The sequence below is a fragment of the Rhincodon typus genome, chromosome 5 (genome assembly GCF_021869965.1).
Source record: "Rhincodon typus isolate 14 chromosome 5, sRhiTyp1.1, whole genome shotgun sequence".
Taxonomy (NCBI): Eukaryota; Metazoa; Chordata; class Chondrichthyes; order Orectolobiformes; family Rhincodontidae; genus Rhincodon; species Rhincodon typus.
The window spans coordinates 3,651,035-3,673,960 of NC_063336.1; the positions used below are offsets into that span (position 1 = coordinate 3,651,035).

Sequence of the window (22,926 nt, forward strand, 5' to 3'; positions counted from 1 at the left end):
GTCTCCGCTTGGTTTCCCCGATGTAGAGGAAGCCACACCGGGTACAGGCAGCATTGTGTCATTATACTTGGATTTTATTTCCTGAAGGTTACAATGACAATCATGGGCATTGGATTTCCAATCTAGCACTGTTCTCCTAACATACAAATAAATAAAAGCAAAGTACTGTGGATGCTGGAGTTCTGAAATAAAATAGAAAGTGCTGGAGAAACACAACTGGTCTGGCAGTATTTGTGGAGAGAGAAATAGAGGTAATGTTCTGAGCCCAATATGACTCTTCTCAAGTTCTTACCTTCGTATCCTTCACCAGAACTGGCAATTGGTGAAGGATTCCGCCATTGAATTTTTAACCACTATCATTGTACCCATGATCTCTTCTCCTAGGCAAGGACATCCATAAAGCCACATACGGTGCAGTTTTCAAAAGTATTTTTCAGAAAGAATATAGGATTCTACCTGGGGTAACTGGCATTTTACAATGTGGCACCTGAGATAAGTGATTATAATGAGATCAGCCAGGTGGACTTCATAGAATTTGAGTTCCCTGGTTGGGATATTAATTTGGTCCACTTGGGGATACCCTGCCTGACAGATATAAACAGGAGTGTCAGAGGTTGTGTTCACTCTGACAGCTGGCTCTGAGGAAGCTGGATCAGTGTCAAAGACTCTCCACATGTAAACACAGAGTGGCTTGGTGATGGGATACCAGCCTCGGTGGAGTTACTTCAATGAGCAAGTGTGGAAGTGACATGCGGAAACATACATGTGACCGGGTTTGAGACTGCTACAAGACAAAAGCTTAAATATGCACAGGATTATAAGCAATACATTATAGGATCATAAACAATGAATGACAATATGACGAGTTTTCAGGAGAACCATAAAACTGATAAGTGATAGGCTCAAAAGCATGACAATATTGGCTCATAACTCACTATTTTAGCAGTAGTTACCAGAGAATATATTTAGGCTTAAGAAGCTGAATTACAAAATGCCAAGTCATTTTAAAACTTAGAGGAACTTTTGAACATCTATAACATTTTTTAATAAGATCTAGATGTCCAGAAATTCAAGAGCGTGAAATTTCTTTTGGCATGTTAGGTCAGAGAGCAGGTCCTTCACCGATCTATTCCTAATCTTTGAAATTGAGGTAGTTTGCTCATGTTCCATCCCATTTCTCCTGTCCTATCATTGGCTGGCGACATTGCTATATTTTTGCTGATGTGACCACTTCAGGTGGGAATTTTCCTGGGAAGTACTGCTTGTAAGATCTTCATTATTGATATGGTTTCTGGAATGAGGAGCATCCTTTGAGAAGAGAAGGTTGAACAGAAATTTGACAGACATATTGAGAATCACGAGGAGGAATAACATTTTCATGCAGAAAGTTAGGATCTGGATTGTAATGACAGAGTGCAGTAGTGGCAGATTGAATTCAGGAATTCGAAAGGGTGTTGGATTATTATCTAAAAGGGAAGAGTGTACAGGATTATTGGGAGAAAGCAGGGATTGACGTTGAGTAAATTGCGAATTCAGAGAACTGGCCCAGACATTGCAGGCTAAATGACCTCCTTTCGTATTGAAACTATTCTCTGATTCTGGGAAAGCCTACCCTTTGGAGCGAAGTCAGGTCCATTCAGAAATGAGAACTTTTCATGTTTTTCTTTTCAATTTGAAGACCACCCCCGAGGTACATATTAGATTTAATGCCATTGAAGTACCGTTGCAGACACAGGCAGACTAACCAGCTGTAAAATTGTCCTGATCTCACAATGTGGGTCAGGCTCTAAGTATTTATATTTGGGCAGGTCTGGTTCTGTTCTGTCACATTTGCACCTAAAGAGCAGGATTCCCTTAAACTTACTCATTTCTATATTTTTAGATGATCAGAAGCTCTCCGGATACAACTAAAACACTTAATGGTGCTTTACTCCATTAAAGATACTATATTAATACAAGGTATTATGATAGTTTTTTGTCTTTAAAAAGTGTAAACTTGTCCTTTAAACAGAAATAAATGAAAACAGGAATTTAAGGAAGCCGAAGAATTTTTATCACAATGTAGCAGAACATAAAGATGTAACCAAATTAGTCGCAATGCTGTCTACTTCTGTCAACACCACCAGGGATACAGTCGTGAGGGCACTAGAACAATTTCAAAGATTCAACCAGCTGTGGTTGCAAGACAGGGATACAACAGTTAAGGTATTGTAAACATTTGCATCCATCTCTCATCTCCAAGATTTTGTATTCTGGACTTTTTCTTATCACTATTTCTGGACTTTCACAGAAATGTATAACAGACCCCACCAATTTTTGGATTATAATCTCACTCGCCCTTGTGAGGATTTCATATACTTCTCTTAACTCTTAGTACCTTCAGAAATGAACTAATAAGCCATTTAATTTTATAAACAACTACAAGTTCTCAAAAACAAAAGCCTAAAACCAGGGAGCAGAGATGGTGAACCTAATAAAATAATGAAATCTATTGAACCTCATGAGCACATCAAGGAATAATCACATGCTAAATTGTCAACATCACAACATAGACCTGTCAGCTTACCCAGCATCTTCTCCTTAATGATGGTCATTACATTTACCTTTGCTCCCTGACTGTCTTGAAGTTTCAACAATTTTCCATGCAACTGTGCTTGGAGTAGCTAGTGGTGCTGCCTTCTTGACGTACAAAGGGGCCTGTATGTCCTCATGCACCAGTTACTGAAACCAAATATACAGATACAGCAAGGAATTAGTAAGGCAGATGGCATGTTGGGTTTCATTGCAAAATGTTTTGAATACATAAGAACATAAGAACATAAGAACGAGGAGCAGGAGTAAGCCATCTGGCCCCTCGAGCCTGCCCCGCCATTTAATAAGATCATGGCTGATCTTTTTGAGACTCCGCTCCACTTACCCACCCACTCACCATAACCCTTAATTCCTTTACTGTTCAAAAATTTATCTAGCCTTGCCTTAAACACATTCAGCGAGGTAGCTTCAACTGCTTCACTGGGCACGGAATTCCACAGATTCACAACCCTTTGGGTGAAGAAGTTCCTCCTGACCTCAGTCCTATATCTGCTTCCCTCTATTTTGAGGCAATGCTCTCTAGTCCTAGTTTCACCTGCCAGCGGAAACAACCTCCCTGCCGCCACCTTATCTATTCCCTTCATAATCTTATATGTTTCTATAAGATCTCCCCTCATTCTTCTGAATTCCAGTGAGTATAATCCCAGTCTTCTCAGTCTCTCCTCATAATCCAGCCCTCTCAACTCTGGAATCAACCGAGTGAATTTCTTCTGCAACTCCTCCAGTGCTAGTATATCTCTTCTCAAGTAAGGAGACCAAAACTGCACACAGTACTCCAGGTGTGGCCTCACCAGGACCCTATACAGCTGCAGCATAGCCTCCCTGTTTTTAAACTCCATCCTTCTAGCAATGGCAGACAAAATTCCATTTGCCTTTTTAATCACCTGCTGCACCTGCAATCCCACCTTCAGCGATTCATGCACAAGGACACCCAAGTCCCTCTGCACAGCAGCGTGCTGCAATTTTTTACCATTTAAAACATAGTCCATTTTGCTGTTATTCCTACCAAAATGGATGACCTCACACTTATCAACATTGTGCTCCATCTGCCAGACCTTTGCCCACTCACTTAGACTATCGATGGCCCTCTGCAGACTTTCAGGGTCTTCTGCACACTTTGCTCTACCACTCACCTTAGTGTCATCTGCAAATTTTGACACACCACACTTAGTCCGCAACTCCAAATCATCTATGTAAATTGTAAACAATTGAGGTCCCAACACTGATCCCTGAGGCACACCACTAGCCACTGACCGCCAACCAGAAAAACACCCATTTACCCACTACTCTTTGCTTTCTACTGGTCAACTAATCCTCTATCCATGCTAATACATTACCTGTAATACCGTGGAACTTTATCTTATGTAGCAGCCTTTGGTGCGGCACCTTGTCAAATGCCTTCTGGAAATCCAGATACACCACATCCACAGGTTCCCCATTGTCCACCATGCAAGTAATGTCCTCAAAGAATTCCACCAAATTAGTTAAACATGACCTACCCTTCATGAACCCATGCTGGGTGTTTCCAATGGGACAATTTATATCCAGATGTCTTGCTATTTCTTCCTTAATGATAGATTCAAGCATTTTCCCCACTACCGAAGTTAAGCTAACTGGCCTATAGTTACCTGCTTTTTGTCTACTTCCTTTTTTAAACAGTGGTGTCACATAGGCTGTTTTCCAATCTGCAGGTACCACCCCAGAGTCCAGTGAGTTTTGGTAAATAATTTCTAGCGCATTTGCTATTTCCCCCATCACCTCTTTTAATATCCTGGGATGCATTTCATCAGGGCCAGGAGACTTGTCTACCTTTAGCCCCATTAGCTTGCCCAGCACTGCCTCCTTCGTGATAATGATAGTTTCTAGGTCCTCGCCTGCTGTAACCTTCTTGCCATTAGTTTTTGGCATGTTATTTGTGTCTTCCACTGTGAAGACCAACACGAAATAACTGTTTAATGTCTCGGCTATTTCCTCATTCCCAGTTATTAAATTGGCCTTCTCATCCTCTAAAGGACCAATGTTTACCTTTGCCACTCTTTTACGATTTACATATTTATAGAAACTTTTGCTGCCTGTTTTTATATTCTGAGCTAGTTTACTCTCATAATCTATCTTACTTTGCTTCATAATGTTTTTTGTGGCTTTCTGTTGGCCTTTAAAGATTTCCCAGTCTACTAGTTTCCCACTACTCTTTGCTTTTTTGTATGTGTTTATTTTTCAATCCGATACTTTCCTTTATTTCCTTCGACATCCATGGCTGGCTCTCTCTTTTCCTACAGTTCTTCCTTATCACTGATATACTTCTGCTGAGCACTGTGAAAAATCATTTTGAAAGTCCTCCACTGTTCCTCAATTGACCCACCATAAAGTTTTTGCTCCCATTCTACCTTAGCTAACTCTTTCTTCATTTCTCCATAGTCTCCTTTGTTTAAGCACAGGACATAGGTACTGGATTTAACCTTCTCACGCTCCATCTGTTTTTTAAATTCGACCATACTGTGATCGCTTCTTCCGAGAGGATCCCTAACTGTGAGATCATTAATTATTCCTGTCTCATTACACAGGACTAGATCTAGGATAGCTTGCTCCCTCGTAGGTTCCATTAAATATTGTTCAAGGAAATTATCGCGGATGCATTCTATGAACCCCTCCTCAAGGCTGCCATGACCGACCTGGTTTGACCAATCGATATGTCGATTAAAATCCCCCATGATAATTGCTGTACCATTTTTACATGCATTAGCTATTTCTATGTTTCTTGCCCGCCCCACCACGATGTCTATATGCCTATAGACCACACCTATCAGTGACTTCTTCTCCCTGCTACTCCTAATTTCCACGCAAATGGATTCAACGTTTTGTTCAGTAGAACCTATATCATCTCTCACTACCGCCCTGATATCATCCTTAAAAATCAGAGCAACACCACCTCCCTTACCTTCCTGTCTGTCCTTCTGAACAGTTTGATACCCCTGGATATTTAACTCCCAGTCATGATCATCCTGTAACCATGTCTCTGTAATGGCCACTAAATCATACCCTTTTGCCATGATTTGCACCGTCAACTCATCCACCTTGTTTTGAATGCTCCGAGCATTCAGATAAAGTGCCCTTATGCCAGTTTTTGCACCTTCTTTTTGGGTCCTATTACCTCCATTACTAACAGCTCTTGAGCTCTCCTTCCCTTTCACTTTTTTCCTAATTTTCAATAGAATTGAAGCTTTCTCGTCACCTGCTAACCTGCTGCTTTGCCTTACATTAATTGTTATTCTCCCTCTACGCTCACTTCTCCCTTCCCCCCTACTTACTAGTTTAAAGTCCTATTAATCACCCTATTTACCCTTTTCGCCAGAACACTGGACCCGGCCCTGTTCAGGTGGAGTCCATCCTAGCGGTATAGATCTCTCCTGTCCCAAAACTGATGCCAGTGCCCCATGAAAAGGAAACCCTCTTTCCCACACCACTCTTTTAGCCACGTGTTTACTTCTCTGATCCTCGCCTCCCTATGCCAATTTGCACGTGGCTCGGGCAGCAATCCAGAGATTATGACCCTTGAAGACCTGTTTTTTAATTTTGTTCCTAGCTTTTCATAATCCCGAAACAGGTCTTTTTTCCTAGTCCTGCCTATGTTGTTGGTACCTACATGGACCACAACAACTGGATCCTCCCCCTCCCTGTCTAGTATCCTCTCAAGCCAGTCAGAGATGTCTCGCATCCTGGCACCGGGCAGGCAACACACCATGCGGGATTCTCTATCCTGCTCGCAAAGGATACTGTCTATCGCCCTGATGATGGAATCCCCTACAACTACAATATGTCTTTTTGCTCCCCCCTCTTGAATGGCCTCCTGGACCATGGTGCCATGGTCAGTTGACTCATCCTTCCTGCAGCCCTGTTCCTCATCCATGCAGGGAGCAAGTGCCTCATACCTGTGGGACAATGTCAAGGGCTGTGGCTCCTGTGTTCCTGTCCGCAGGGTCCCTCTACCTGCCTCACTCGCAGTCACACACTACTGTCCCTGCCCGCCGATCGAATTAACATTAGTTAATCTACCAGGTGTGACTGCCTCCTGGAACACAGTATCCAGTTAATTCTCCCCCTCCCGGATGTGCCGCAGTGTTCAGAGTTCGGATCCCAGCTCATCAATTTTGAGCCGGATCTCCTCAAGCAGCCAACACTTGCTGCAGATGTGGTCACTGCCGTTCTCAATGGGATCAGCTAGCTCCCACATCATACAGCTACAACACATCTCCTGGCCTGCCATCTCTACTTAGTTAATTATTTAAAATTAATTAGGATTAATTAATTAAAATTAATACAGGAGCAAGGAAGTTTTACTGCAAATGTACAGAGTCCTACTAAGACCACACCTGGAGAATTGCGTGCAGCTTTGGTCTCCTTACCTAAGGAAAATATACTTCCCATAGAAAAATGAGCAGTTGTAGGACATTCAAATCCTTAAGCCTGCCCCACCATTCTATAAGATCACAGTTGCTTTGAGAATAACCTCAAATTTGCATTCCTGGCTACTCCTGGCAATGGGAAAACAGGACTAACGTATGAAGAGAGACTGGACTGGTCAGGACTATATTCACTGGAGTTTTGAAGGCTAAGAGGTATCTCATTAAAATCTATAAAATTCTAATAGGACTAAACCGGGTAAAAGCAGGAAGGATGTTCTTGATGATAGGCAAATCCAGAACCATGGGTCACAGCCTAAGGATATGGAGAAGGCCATTTAGGAATGAGATGAAGAGAAATTTCTTCACATGGAGAGTAGTGAGCCTGTTAATTCTCACTCACAGAAAGCATTTGAGCCCAAAATATTGAATGCTTTCAAGAAGAAATTAGGTATAGTTCTTAGGGCTAAAGGGATCAAAGAGTATAGGGAACAAGTGGTAACAGGGTACTGAGTTGGATGATCCTGCCATGATCAGATTGAATGTCAGAATAGGCTCGAAGGACTAAGTGGCCCTATTACCTATGTCTGTAAGTTTAATTCACCCTTAATATTGCAAGAATTCATTAACTTCTGTCTTTAAATATTCCAGGATTCTTTTTTCACCAGCTATTATAGGAGAAGTGATCCAAAGAATTGCAAACATCTAAGAGAAAATAATTTTACCTCATTTCTGTTTTAAATGAATTATCCTTTTAAATAGTGGCCTCTAGCTCTTGATGCTCCCAGAAGAGCAAATATCCTCTGCATAGTTAGTCTATTAATCAAATCTCCACTTATTGTTTTAAACACTTAAGGATACTGACTTAGTCCATCCAACCTTTCATCGTAAGATAACCCACTACTGGTGAAGGCATAGTAGCTTTGTTGCGGGACTAGTGCTAACATTTGGGGGCTAGTGCAAAAATTGGAGAACTATCTCACATACTAGTCAAACAACAGTTTGACATAATCATACTCATAAAATCATACCTTACAGACAATGTCTGAGACCCACTATCATCATCCAAGCAGAGACGATGGTGCAGTTGTATACAGTTGAAAGGAGATGCCCTGCGAATACTTAACATTGACTCTGGACTCCATGATATCTCATAGTATCAGATTAAACATGAGCAAGGAAACCCCCTGCTAGTGGCCATGCACTGTCCCCCCTAGACTGAAGTATCAGGACTCATCCATGTTGAACACTTGGAGGAAGCACTGAGCATGGATAGGGTGCAGAATATACTCTGCTTGGGTGGGATTAAATGTTCATCAAAAGATTAAATCAGCAGTAGCACCTCAACTTACAGAAACAAAAACAAATTGCTGAAAAAGTTCAGCAGGTCTGGCAGCATCTGTGGAGAGGAATAAGTTAATGTTTTGGGTCTCAAAATGGAGGAATTGTCACTTGACCCGAAAACTTAACTCTAATTGCTCTCCTTGGATGACGCCAGGCCTGCTGAGCTTTTCCAGCACTTACTGTTTGTGTTTTTGATTTACAGCACGTGCAGTTCTTTCAGTTTTTATTTACCTCAACTTACAGGCCTGGTTGAATTCTAAAGGTCATGACTGCTAAAGTGGGTCTGCAGCAGGTTGGGACAGGACCAACGAGAGGGAAAAATCTATTTAATCGTATCCTCATCAATTTACCTGCAATTAATGTGTCTGTTGATTGCAGTATTGGTAAGAGTGACCATTCAACAGTCCTTGTGGAAACAGAGTCCTGTCCTCACATTGAGAATACCCTCCAATGTGTTGTGTGTTACTATCACCATACTAAGTGGGATAGACTTTAAGCAGGTCTAACAACTCAATCATGGGCACCCATTGGGGAGCACTGAGCCATCGTCAGCAGCAAAATTGTACCCAAACATAATCTTCAACCTAACAACCCAGCATATTCATCTCTCTACTATTACTGTTTGAGGGGCTTTCTGTCACCTGCCAGCATCCTGAAAATTCCAGCTACACAACCACACCCAGACTGGGTAGGGCAAGTGAGGAGAGAGTCAGCAATGTGCAGCTATTCAAGGGAAAGCAGCATTACACATAGAGCCATAAAATATTAAGTAAACACACCTGAGGACTTGCAATTCCGATGGATTCTTATGAATTGAGTCACTGTGTGCTATACACCACCCAGGCTCAAACATTGCCAACCATTTCATGCAAGACCAACACTTTAGGACTACCAATGCGAAACCAATGTCTGTACAGCTGAACAGTTCGTGCGCAGAGACAATTATGCCTGAAACTCTTCAAACTGTGATGTTCACATTGTATACGTATGGCTCCACAACATGACACTTATAATAGGCACTACTCAGAGGCATGAGCAGACATAATTTCATTCTGAGCGTGTTTGAACACATATCTGTAGTGACTGTAACGAGGTCAGCCAGGTGGACCAAATAGAGTATGAGTTATCTGATTGGGGCTGTTAATCTGGTCCAATCAAGGAGCCCTGGGTGAAAGATAAAAAGGGGAGTGTCAGAGATTCTGGTATTCTGAGAGCTGATTCTGAATGAAGCAGTACTCAAGTCAAGGACTGTTCATGAGCAAATAAAGAATGACTTGGTGATGGGATTCCAGACTCTGTGAAATTATTTTAGTGGCAATGGAAGTAAAGCATGGACCTGACGAAACCAGATTGCAACAACCTTTGCCCATTTGATCCTGCTGCCAAGGACTGGGCCCAGTTTGTGAAAAGGATGAATTAATTTTTCCAAACAAATGACATTGTGGCAGATGAAAAGGGAGGCGTGGTGGTTCAGTGGTTAGCACTGCTGCCTCACAGCACCAGGGACCTGGGTTCAATTCCACCCTCAGGCGACTGTGTGGGAAGTTTGCACATTCTCCCCATGTCTGTGTGGGTTTCCTCTGGGTGTTCCGGTTTCCTCCCACAGTCCAAAGATGTGCAGGCTGGGTGGATTGGCCATGTTAAATTGCCTGCAATGTTCAGGGATATGTAGATTAGGTGGCTTATAGGGGGATAGGTCTGGGTGGGATGCTCTGAGGTTGGTGTGGACTTGTTGGGCTGAAGGGCCTGTTTCCACACTGTAGGGATTCTATGAAAAGCAATGAGTAATGTTCCTCATAACCTGTGGAGTTGCAACTTTTTCTGTTATTAGAATCCTAACTTTCTCTGAGGAACTCTAAAACCTTTCAAGAAGTGACAGATTTTTATACTCTACTTTTGCCTTTGTGACCTTCTTTGTTGAATTCTAAAATTCCCTCAATCCTTAGACTTGATACATTTTCTGACAGTTGTATATATGTCATCTGTAGATCTAATACCATCTCTAATTTCTTTTGAAAGCTACTGTTGAGTCACCTTCCCTCTTTTAATTTTTTGCCAGACTCAAATAGTAAATGTGAACCCTTGCCTATCCACTATCAAGCCCTTTGGTTAAGTTCCCCAATCCATCATTGCTAAGTCGCGCCTCGTACCTTTGTAATTTCCTTTATTTAGGTTCACAACCCTAGTTTTGGATTCAGTTTTTTTGCTCTCCATCTTGATGAGTAATTTATCATTTTACAGTTGCTTTTCCCTACACAACAAGATTGTTCATTAATCCTTTCTCAATCTAGGTTAGCCTGTTGTCTAGTTGTTACTCCAGAAACATCATGTGTACGTTGCATGAAATCCTCCCCAACAGTATTATTGCTAGTTAAGATTTTCTAATCCACTTTACATGTAGGTAAATGTCACCCACGACTTCAATTGTACACTTATCACTCTAATCTGTGAAGAGAAGAAAATTAGTAAAGACAAATGTGTGTTCCTTAAAGTCAGAAGCTGGGTATTATTATGGGGATCAAAGAACTGGCAGAAAAATTGCATGCAAACTTTAGTTCAGTCTTCTTAAAGGTTAGGGAACCAAGGTCTAGTAAGCGAGCAGAATTGAAGGAAATGCTTTTTTGTGAGAAAATAGTGGAAGGGCAAATAATGAGGTTAAAGGCTGACAAATACCCAAGGCCTAATAATCTACATCCCAGAGTACTAAAAGAAGTGGAACTGGATATATTGGCAGTTTTCTTCCAAAATTCTGTAGACTATGGAACAGTTCCTACAGGTTGGAGGGTGTAAATGTGACTCCAATATTTTCTTAAAAAAGGATACAGTGAAAAAAAATGGAATTACTGACAAGTTAGCATAACGTCAGTAGTGGGGAAAATGCTAGAGTCTTTTATAAAAGATGTAATAACAGAACACTTAGGAAGCATTAACGGGACTAGACAAAGCCTGCATTAATTCATGAAAGGGAAATCATGCTTAACTAATCTGCCAGAGTTGTTTGAGGATGTAGCAAGAAGTATAGATAAGGGAGAACAAGTGGATGTGATGTACTTTGATCAGATACCATATCAGAGGTTAGTGGGCAAAATTAAAGCATACAGGATTGGGGTAATAAATTGTCATGGATTGAAAATTGACAGAGAGGAAACAGGATGGGAATAAATGGATCTTTTTTCCAAGTGACAGGCAGTGGCTAGTGGTATGCTAGTGCTTGGACTCCAGATATTTGTGATGTATAAATGACTTGGATGAGGGAGCCAAATGCAACATTTCTAATTTGGTTGACAGCACAAAATTAGGGGATTGTAAATTGTGAGGATGATACAAGAAGGCTTCAGGTGTGTAGGCAAACAAATAATGGATGCAGTATAACATTGGTAAATGTGAAATTATACGCTTTGGTGTGAAAAACAGAAACACAATATATTATTTAAATGTCAATATATTAGAAAATGTGGTACAACGGGATCTTATATACCAGTTAATGAGAGTAGACTGGTGCAGCAAGAAATTATGAAGGCAAATGACATGTTGATCTTCATTGCAAGAGGATTTCATTTCAGATGTCGAGATGTTTCACTGCAGTTATACAGGGCTTTGGAGAGACCACACCTGGAGCATTGCATGCAGATAGGATATACTTGCCATAGAAATAGTTCAGCAAAGCTTCACTGGGCTAATACTAGTTTTGGCAAGATTGTCACATGAGAAGAGATTGACTCAACTAGGCTTGTATTCACTAGCATTTAGAAGAATGAAAGGGGATTTGATTGAAACACAACATTCTAACAGTGGTAGACAGATTGACCACAAGGACTTTGTGTTTCATGGTTGGGGTTTCTAGAACTAGGGGACACAGTCTCAGGTGACCAGATAAGCCATTTAGAGCTGAAATGATAAAGCATTACTTCATTCAGAGGGTGGTCAACCTGTAGAATTTGCTACCACAAAAGGCTGTGTAGGGTGAGTCATTGAATATGTTCAAGAAAGAGATTGATATGGTTTTGAAGTAGATATGTAGCTCGATGTTGTAGTTGGTTGGCTCGCTGAGCTGGTTCGTTGGTGTTCCGCAGATGTTTCATTACTCTGCTGGGTAACATCATCAATGCAGCCTCCGATGAAGTGCCATTGTGTTTTCCCGCCTGGTTTTTAAACTCTGGAGTCCGTTGGGTTGGATTACCTCACTTCGGATTTTCCTTCGCAATGGAGTGTATATGGGGTCGAGTTCTATGTGTTTGTTGATGGCTTTCTTTGTGGTACCAGGTTTCTAGGAAATCCTGTGCCTGTCTCTGCTTTGCTTGTCTCAGGATCTTGGTGTTATCCCAATCGAATTGGTAGTTCTTCTTATCCATGTGGATAGAGATGAGTGAGTATTGGTCGTGTCTTTTTGTGGCCAATTGGTGTTCGTGTACCCTTGTTGTTAATTTCCTTCCTGTTTGTCCGATGTAGTGTTTGTCACAGTCTCTGCAGAGAATCTTGTATGTGACATTGGTCCTGTCCATAGTGGGTAGTGGGTCTTTGGTTTGGGTGAGCAGTTGGCGTAGGGTTGATGTGGGTTTGTGTGCCACTCTGATGCCCAGTTGTTGTAGGAGTCTTGTGGTTAGTTCCGATGTGTTCCTGATGTAAGATAGTGTGATGAGCCTGTCGGGGCGTGTAGTATCTTCCTGGTGTTATTCATGTAATAGGCATCTTCTGACCCAGTTTTTGGATATCCATTGTCCTTGAAAACATGGAAGAGGTATTCTTCTTCGTCTCGGCGTAGTTCAGTGCTGCTCCGGTGTGTTGTTGCCCGTTTAAGTAATGTTTGCACACAGCTTTGTTTGTGTGTGTTGGGATGGTTACTGTTGACATTTAGTACTTGGTCAGTCTGTGTAGCTTTTCTGTGTACTTTCGTTTGGAGTTCCCCATTTGTCCTGTGCTCTACCGTGACGTCCAGGAATGGGAGCTGTTTGTTCTTCTCCTCCTCTCTGGTGAATTTTATTCCGGTGAGGGTGTTGTTTATTAGTTTGTGTGTCTCCTCTAGTTTGGTCCATTTAATGATGACAAAGTTGTTGTCCACTATGGATACGCTATGTGGACGACACCTTTGTCAGTATAACCTCACGGCTTTTAAACTCAATTCCCCTGCCAATGAAAGCCAACACACCATACGCCTTCTTTACAACCCTATCAACTTTGTAGCAACTTTGAGGGATCTATGGACGTAGACCCTGAGATCAGTCTGTTCCTCCACACTGCTGAGAATCCTGCCATTAACCCTGTATTCTGCATTCAAACTCAACCTTCCAAAATGAATCACGTCACACTTTTCTGGGTTGAATTCCATGTACCACTTCCTTGCCCAGCTCTGCATCCTGTCAATGTCCGAATGCAACCTACAACAGCCCTCCACACTATCCACAACTCCACCAACCTTCGTGTCATCGGCAAACTTACTAACCCACCCTTCCACTTCCTCATCCAAGTTATTTATAAAGTTCACAAAGAGCAGAGGTCCCAGAACAGATCCCTGCGGAACACCACTGGTCACCGAGCTCCAGATTAAATACTTTCCATCTACTACTACCCTCTGTCTTCTATTGGACAGCCAATTCTGTATCCAGACAGCCAAATTTCCCTGAATCCCATGCCTCCTTACTTTCTGAATGAGCCTAACACGTGGAACCTTATCAAATGCCTTGCTAAAATCCACTGGTCTAACTTCATCAATGTATTTTGTCACATCCTCAAAGAATTCAATAAGGCTTGTGGGGCATGACCTGCCCCTCATAAAGCCATGCTGACTATTTCTAATCAAATTTGATTTGGAATATGACATTGAGATGGAGGATCAGCCATGATCATATTGAATGTTGGAGCAAGCTCAAAGGGCTGAACAGCCTACTCTTAACTTCTATGTTTCTTTGTTTCTCGTGGGTGGCTCGGGATGCCCAATAAATGCTGAACCAGCCAAAGTCATCCACATCCCTTTAGTGCCTTTGGATAAACTTATAACAAAAATGACAGTTGAAACTGGAATGGGCACTAAATGTTGGCACAGCTACCTAAGCCCACATTGCCCAGTGAAGAATAAAACCTATGACTTTACTTGTTTATTCATTCATCCACCAATCTATTCAGCCACATTCAAACTGAACATTTACCACATGGCAGCTAGTACTTTAAACAAAATGTGTCCTGTCTTCCCTGACTCTGTTGCAGCAGAGCTCTCTGATGTTGCATTCTGCACTTCTAGGAGATCCTTGCATGGAAGGTCCTGGAAGAAGTTACCCATATGTATATGGCCACGTAAAATAATTTACAGGGAATGTGTACTTAAATAAATCACCTGCTCATCAAGATTTATTTTCATTACTCTGCTGTGGGATTTTGGAATCACTGGATGGCAAGTATTTGTTCTCCATCCTCACTACCCTTGAAATGATTTGTTTGCTAAACGATTTCATAGGACATTTCAGAGTCAGTTACATTACTGTGGGCCTGGAGTCACTTGTCAGGACCAGGCAAGGATGGCAGATGGGTCTTTACAACAACATTGATAGTTTTGTGACAGCATTGCTGGGCGTAAGCATTCCACATGTATTCATTGATTTTAAAATTTAAATTAAATCTCTCCAGAGTATTGGTCTGAGCTCTGGGCTGCTGGTTCAGTGATATTGTCACTATACCACCCTGGCAGGGAAAAAAATTAGCATAAACTCTGTTGTCACCTCCCAAATCTGCTGCCATGCTAACTGAAAATCACAGAATTGTAATGGCACAGAAGGAAACCATTTAGCCCATTGTGCCTGCACTAGCTCTTCAAATGAAAATCATTTCCTAGTGCCAATCTCCTGCTTTTCCCCATAATCTTGCACACTATCTCTACTCAAATAATCCTCCAACACTTCTTGAATGCCTCAATTAAACCTCTCTCCACTGTATATTCCAGTCAGTGCATTCTACACCCAAATTACTCGCTGTGTGAGTCATGAGAACATAAGGAACAGGTATAGAGGAAAGGCTTATATATTTCTTAACTCCAAGAATAGCTACTGAATGGGTTCAAAAGGAGCTGGGTCACACTGATATCAGATCACGTGGAATTGGAACCTAAGGCTAAAAGCCTTCAGCAGCCTTTGCCCTCTCATCATGTGTAGTAAATAGTTATATTTGATAAAGTATGTCAATATGTACTCAAAGAGTGTATTGAAAACTTACACTGTATAAAAACTTACATCGTGCAGCAGGCCTTCTTGTTTTCAGCGGCGGGTGTGTGGAGAGAACACATTTAAGCGGCTATTAGATAGGCATATGGATGATAGTATAAGGTAGGGGTGGAGGTTAGATAGACTTTAGGATTAGGGTAAAAGTTAGGCACAACATCGTGGGCCGAAGGGCCTGTACTGTGCTGTACTGTTCTATGTTCTAAGAGCGAAGACCTCATTAAGACCTGATAAGACCTGTTATTTTAACAGGAACAGCAGTTAACCATACAGCTACATCACCTTTTTCTAATTAATCTTGCTTGACTATTCATTATGATAAGGGGAGCAATGGCCTAGTGCTATTATTACTGGACTGTTAATCCAGAGACCTAGGTAATGTTCTGGGGACCTGGGTTCAAATCCTGCCATGGTGGAATTTGAATTCAATTTTTTAAAAAAAAATCTGGGATTAAGAGTCTGATGATGACCATGAACCATAAAAACCCATCTGTTCACTGATGTCCTTTAGGGCAGGAAACTGCCATCCTTAACTGGTCTGGCCTACATGTGACTCCAGACCCACAGCAATGTGGTTGACTCTCAACTGCCCTCTGGACAATTAGGGATGGGCAATAAATGCTGGTCTAGCCAGTGCTGCTCACATCCCATGAATGAATAAAAAAATCTTGGTTGATCCTTTATTTCAATTCAAGTTATAATGAAGGCCACCTTCAGCAAATTATACATACTTAGATCTAATAGCTCCAAACACTTTGTGTTTAAATTAAAATTATGATTTCTTTCCAACTGTTTCCATGTAGAAATTTATGGACAGTAACCCCAGTCTATATGAACTCCGAGCCAAAATAGAGTACTATGCTGGTTTTGAACGAGAGATTGAGGAACTCAGCTCCATCGTTACAGTAGACTTTATTGAACTGAATACCGGTAAGAGTTAGTTAATGTTTACACATTATATATGCCTGGCCGGAAGAAGCGAAAGGGAACTTATTATCAAAATGGAGAGAAACTTCAGAGTGCTTTGGTACAGAAGATGTTTATCCTCGTACATGAATTGCAGAAAACTACTATGCTGTTCTGAGGAAGGGTCACCGGACCCGAAACATTAACTCTGTTTTTTCCTTCACAGATTCTGCCAGACCTGCTGAGCTTTTCCAGCAACTTTGTTTTTGTACTATGTAGTTAAAGCAGGTATTAAAGAAGGTTAATGGAATTTTGACATTTATTGCTAAAGGAATAGAGTATAAACATAGGGAAGTGTTGCTGAAACTGTACCGGGCATGAGTGAGACTATATGTGAAGTATTGCAGACAGCTTTGGACCCTTTACTTGAGGAAGCTATGTTTATATTTTAGAAAACAACCTTTTCACAGCTTTTTCTCATATTGGAAACATATAATAGATGATGTCAGTTCTTTCCAGTTTCTTTTAGTTTTTGTCTCAAAGTGATTTTTATGTAATTCTTTTTGAACCAGTGGTTTCAATTCTGACCATTTTCAAGATTCAATTAGAAGTATGAAAACATATTTTTTAAAAAATACTCTTGAGAATTGCAAAAAGATTTCCAACCCAACATTAATCCAAATCAGGATTTATCAGAATTAATCCAAACATTGAAAATCCTAATTTAACCCTACTAAATATTTAAAAGATGCCATTTGTAAACTTGTGTGAATTTTGTATCCGGATTAAAAGTCCCCACGTGTTTACAGACTACTTGGAATAATTCTGGCCAGTAACCACGGGTTGAATTTTACCAAAAATCAACAAAGTGTCAATTTGGGTAAGTTCCATGGAGGGTTTTGCTATATCATAGAGACATACAGCATGGATTGTACTCCAGTAAATTGTATCATGCAATTCTCCACTGCTCACCTCATCATAATAGTCCCACATGATTTCGCTGCTGCGCTTGTGCAAGTATGAGCTCATCAGCATGGATGTACTCATTGCTTCCAGGACCTTCTGGCATTTTTAAAGTCCACTATGTCAATTGCTGCCAGTTCACAGAACACCTAGTATGAGGCAAAGGAAAAAGAAAAGTTTTTCAGGGCACATATATGGAAGGTGACACTTCATTGAGCTTATAAGCTTACATTTATAAAGGAATAGCTACTTTACTCTATCACCTGTCTAATTGACTACCATTGTAAATGCAGCACTCCGCACGCCGTGGTGCCCACCTCTCTCAAAAGGCATCAAGAAGTATTGGTGGACACTGTGTGCTCCTTCTCCAGGAACACCCGGGCATGAATGTAGCTATGGAAAAGGGGCAGGCAGTCCGCCATAACGACCCCCCCCCCAATCTCCTGTTTATATTGGTCAGCCAGGGCTTCCTGATTGGCCAACGTTAACAACCCCACTCGAGGATCTCATAGTCAACAAAATCTAGTTGTTTCCAATCACTAGATCCCTCCCTCACTAAGTCCAGGGCTGCAGGCCTGGTCTTTTTCTTGTAGCTTTTCCTGTGACATTTTCACCCCAGGTCTGGTTCCTCTGACTCGGACTCTGACATGGGTGGCGTGATCCAGACCATAGCCCTTCCCTTGCATCCGGATCATTTTGGGAGAGTTTCCTCTTCTTCTTCCGATGACAATGGTATCAAAGCTGCATCCATCTTGCACTCTGAGGTTTCCTCAACACTAGATGGAGGGGGAGAACACGCAGTTTCTGACAGGTCTTCTGGCTGTTCTGAAGGGCAAGGTATGTTTGCTCCTGCCTCATTTGTGAGGTAACAGCTTTCAGGTGATCCATGTGTTTGTTCAGGACTGTATCACCTACATGAAATTGGTAAGGCACATACCCATACAGGGCCATTCCCCTTGTTCCGGCACCAAACTTTATCCCCTGAACTTAATTTTCTCTCTCGCTTAGAGGAGGCATATGGCTGGCATTGGCATTCCTGCTGCTGTTTCACCCTCCCCACAGGTCTGGAAAAATCAGGTTTAACCTGGTGCAGAGTCTTCTCCCCATCAGCAACTCTGCTGGAGCTATCCCTGTTGTTGTGTGTGGCGTGTTCCTATAGTTTGGTATCAAGTGATGCCATAGGCTGCAACTTTAAGCCTGCCTTCATCATTTGGACTGCTCTTCCTGCTAGACTATTGGACGATGGATAGTATGGAACTGTCCTTATGTGCCAATGCTGTTTGACTTTAGGAAATATTCAAATTCCCTGCTGGTGAATGACGTCCCATTGTCCATACTTCCGGGAGACTGTGTATCATGAACGATGCTCGCAGCTTCTCAATCGTCATCCCTGAGTTTGTGGAATGAACTTTATATATGTCCAACCACTTTGAATGGGTGTCTACAATAACCAGGAACATGAAAGGTGGCATAGTCGAAATGCAGCTGAATCCAGGGTTTACCCAGCCATTCCCACAAATGTGGGGCTGCTGCTGATGGCAATTTTTGTCATTGCTGGCATTCTGGGCATTGCCCCACCAAAGCAGCTATGTTAGCATCCAAACCTGGCCAAACATAGCTTCTTGCTAGCATCTTCATCTTGGAAACCCTTGCATGCCCCGGGTGGAATTCGGCCAGTATCTGTCGGTGACCTTTACTCAGGACAATCCCCCTTGCTTCCCATAGTAATATGCTGTCCTCTGCGGTGATCGGCTCGAGAAAAGTTTTAATCCTAGTTGCTCTTCTGTTTCCCCCATTGCCACCAGCTGTTTTAGTTTCACTAGGACAGGATCTTTTTTTTGTCCACTTCGGTGGTTGTCAGCAATGACAAGAAGAGTGCCCGGGAAGTTTAAAACCAAAACGGATTTTTCCAAGGGAGGCACCACCAGTGGAGCATTTGCCAGTGGGAGGCAGCTCAAGGCATCCACATTAGCCAGTCGGCTTCCTGGATGGTGTTCTAACTTGTACACGCTGAGAATAAGGGCCCAATGCTGAATTCTACTAGAAGCTATGAGCAGCATCACCTTGTCTTCCTTCAGTAGCCCGAGCAAAGGTTTGTGATCTGTGACTCTGACAAATTCTAGTACTAGTGGAACATCCTCACACCAAAGATAACCCCAAACCTTCCTTCTCTATCTGAGCATATTTGCATTTGGTATTAGCCAAAGCCCGGTAAGCATACGCTGTCGGGCGTTCCTCTCTTTTGGACCACCAGTGAGACATCACTATCCTGATACCATATGGGGAGGCATTGCATTGTCAGCATTACCTCTTGCTTCGGATCATAGTGGGCCAAAACCTTAAATGACGATAGCTGCTTTTTCACTTCTCTAAAGGCTACTTCTTGGCTATGTGACCATTTCCAAAGCTGACCATTTTTCAATAGCAGGTGTAAGGGTGCCAAGATGGAGGCCAGGTTTCCATGAATTTTCCGTCATAATTCACTAAGTTAAGGAAAGACCTAAGCTGCGGAACAGACGTGGGAGTTGGGACTCCTTTTATCACTCTCACTTTGTCTTCCATTGTCGACTCTGTCACCCAAGTAGGTCACTTTGGGTGCCTGGAACACACATTTTCCCTTCTAAAACGTATACCCACCTGGGACAAAAGTTTAAGCACTTTGTCCAGGTTCTCCAAGTGCTCTTTATTGGCTTTCCAGTTATTAGCATGTCATCCAGATAAATGGCAACTTGGGGTAGCCCTTGTAAAATGTTCTCCATGGCCCAGTGGGAAAGGGCGCAGGCTGATGGGACCTCAAATGACAGTCTTAAATATTAATATAAACCCTTATGGGTATTAATTTTAGCTTATGTCTGGGACTCCTCATCCAGTTGCAATTGCAGGTGGGTGTGGCTCATAAAGGACAGCACCCCCCCTGCCAACTTTGCATAAAAGTCCTCTATGCGAGGGATCGGGTATTGATCTAGCTGTGAGAAGCAGTTTACTGTTTGCTCAAAATCCCCACAATGGCGAACTGAGCTGTCAGGTTTCACAATCGGTACGAGCGGTACTGCCCATTCTGCAAACTAAACTGGTTTGATAATCCCTTCACTCTCCAGCATCCTGTTGTCCACCTCTACTTTTGCCTGCAAGGCAAATGGCACTGGGCAGGCATGCAAAATATCGGAATTGCTTTCTGGTCAACATGTAAAGTGGCCTTGTCCCCTTTGATTGTCCCAAGGCCTTCCTGAAAAGCTCCTGGGTATTTCACTAGGACTTCACTGAGACAGTCATTTTCTAATCGAAAAATGTTGAGCCGATCAAGGTGGATCTTTCTCAACCAATTCTGCCCCAATAGTCTTGGGCCCGAGCCTTTTACTACCATCAGTGGTAATGTGCTAACCACTTCTCATAGGAGACTGGAACTGAAGTTGTACCCTTAATCTGCAACGTTTCCCCAGTGTATGCTCTCAGTCTAGCTGAGGTCTTGTGCAAGCATAAGGGTTGGAATGCTGAGAAAATGTTGTTAAAGACGGATTTTACATCCACAGACATAGCTGCGTGGGTATTGACCTCCATGGGAACTGGGTGACCATTTAACCAAACATTAATTTTAATTGGTTCTGATTTGGATGTCGCTAAGCAATTTAATTGTTCTAACCCACATATAGGGGGACTTTCCAGGGTGTGCATTCTCCTGGGTACTGGCCTACAAGCTTTCTTACTCAAGTCACACCTTTTAGGACTCCTTTGCTGTCTTGAGTCTGCTTACTAGAAACAACTACAATGACTTGCAGGCCCAGATTCTGAAGAACTTCTTAGCCACATGACCAAGGCTTGGCTTTGTTGTGGGGTTCTGCTGTGGGCTGGCCTAGGGTCCTTCTGCTCAGGATACGCCCTGCGTGAGGCTGTGTGATTGCCTATACTCAAGTGGTGTTCCCCAAGCTCAGTCAGATAGGTGAGGGAGACCTCTTACATTTGGATGCCCTGTGGCTCCCATTTTCCACTTGCCGCATTTTCTAATGACAAAGCCAGTTGCAGCGCCTATTTGAAGTCCAGTTGGACTTCAGCTAGTAGGCACTTCTACATGGTTACGTCATTAGTCCCACACAAAATGGTCTCTAAGCATCTCATTCAGGGTTAACCCAAAATCACATGCCTCTGCCAGCCGTCTTAATCTCATCAAAAATCCTGATACAGTTTCCCTTGGTTATCTAACAGCCAAATAAAACAGGTAGTGCCTCAGAATTAGAGGAGGTTTGGAGTCTTAATATTCCTTAACCAACTCTGTCAACTCTTGGAAGGTTTTAGTGTCGAGTGCCTCTGGGAAAGTTAAGCCCTGTACAACCAAAAATGCTGCAGGCCCGCAAGCAGTCAGGATTACTCGATGCTTTTCATCTGTCCCAATGTCATATGCCCATTCTTTCCACATACTGGGCCCAGTCTTTGACGGCAGGATTGAATGAGTCAAGCTTCCCAAGTAAAGGCATGGTGCCAGAAATGCATACCCAAACACCAAGATGACTGTGCAAGCAAATGTTTTTCAGGCACGTACTGTTTTATCCCGTCATCCTGAAATAACTGCACGGGAGCCAGAATCCTGTCATGAAGTCACCCTTTATTTACCTGTGCACAGCACATTGGCTGTGGCCAACCAGCTCGGAGTCGTTGCCCTGAACTGAGGAGATTCCAAATCTCCTGGCTATATTTCTTTCACTCAGGAAAAACATCCAAGTGGCCAATGACACTTCTTCAGAATTGCTTATAGCTTGGAAAAGGTGTTTTTATGCTTAAGATAGATCTGGGGGTAAGAGTAAACAATAGGTGGCAATGGAGTCCAGAGAAAGAGAGCAGCAGCTGGTAGTCAAAGGGTTGGATAATTACAAGCCTGAGAAAAAGAAAAGCTGATAGTAGGGACTGTTAGTGAGTGAAAGAAGTTGGCTATGATGACAGCATCCCTGTGATGACAGGCCCAGGGGTATTCGGGTTGGTAAAAGAAATGGAAGAAGGTGTTCAGGCCCTCAAAGTATTGATATTGAGTTCTGAAGGCTGCAGGATCCCCAGGTGGAAATTAGATGCTGCTGTTCTAACTCGTGCAGAGCTTCACTGGAGCACTGCAGCAGGCCCAAGACTGAGATGTTGGACAGGGAACATAATGGTGTATTGAAATGGTAAATAACCAAAAACTTAGGTCATTTTTGCAGACAGAATATTGGTGTTCTGCAAAGCGCTCACCCACATTGTGATATGGGAACATCACATGCTGGAAAGCTTTCAAATATTTGAAAATGTTAACTTTTGTTGAACAACAGAAAAAGTGACTCATAAAGAAAAACTCTGTGTGAAAAAGAGCTCTGTCATGCTGAAGGTGATGTATCACCTGCTCAATGTCCTTATCTTCCCTTTTGGAAGACAGCTGCCATTCTCTCAGATCTTCAGCATTCATGGTATACCCATTCATTGCAGAGCATGCGAGGAATATGTGGCACACTTTGTCTGGACTGAACTGCAAGGCTGCCCCAGACTGACCCAAGCAT

General features: G+C 42.4%; 2 protein-coding genes across 2 annotated transcripts in view; both read left to right on the forward strand.

Annotated features, from left to right (window-relative positions):
* LOC109930964 (dynein axonemal heavy chain 8-like) overlaps nucleotides 1-22,926 on the forward strand; it is a 2,199,840-nt gene that overhangs the window by 599,136 nt on the left and 1,577,778 nt on the right. The window lies entirely within an intron of this gene.
* The window catches only part of LOC109918465 (dynein axonemal heavy chain 8-like), an 876,900-nt gene that overhangs the window by 377,454 nt on the left and 476,520 nt on the right, over nucleotides 1-22,926 (forward strand). Inside the window, exons 21-22 of the mRNA XM_048596621.1 lie at nucleotides 2,012-2,205; nucleotides 16,345-16,471. Of these exons, the coding sequence (XP_048452578.1) occupies nucleotides 2,012-2,205; nucleotides 16,345-16,471 (321 nt within the window). The remainder of the gene's footprint in view (nucleotides 1-2,011; nucleotides 2,206-16,344; nucleotides 16,472-22,926) is intronic.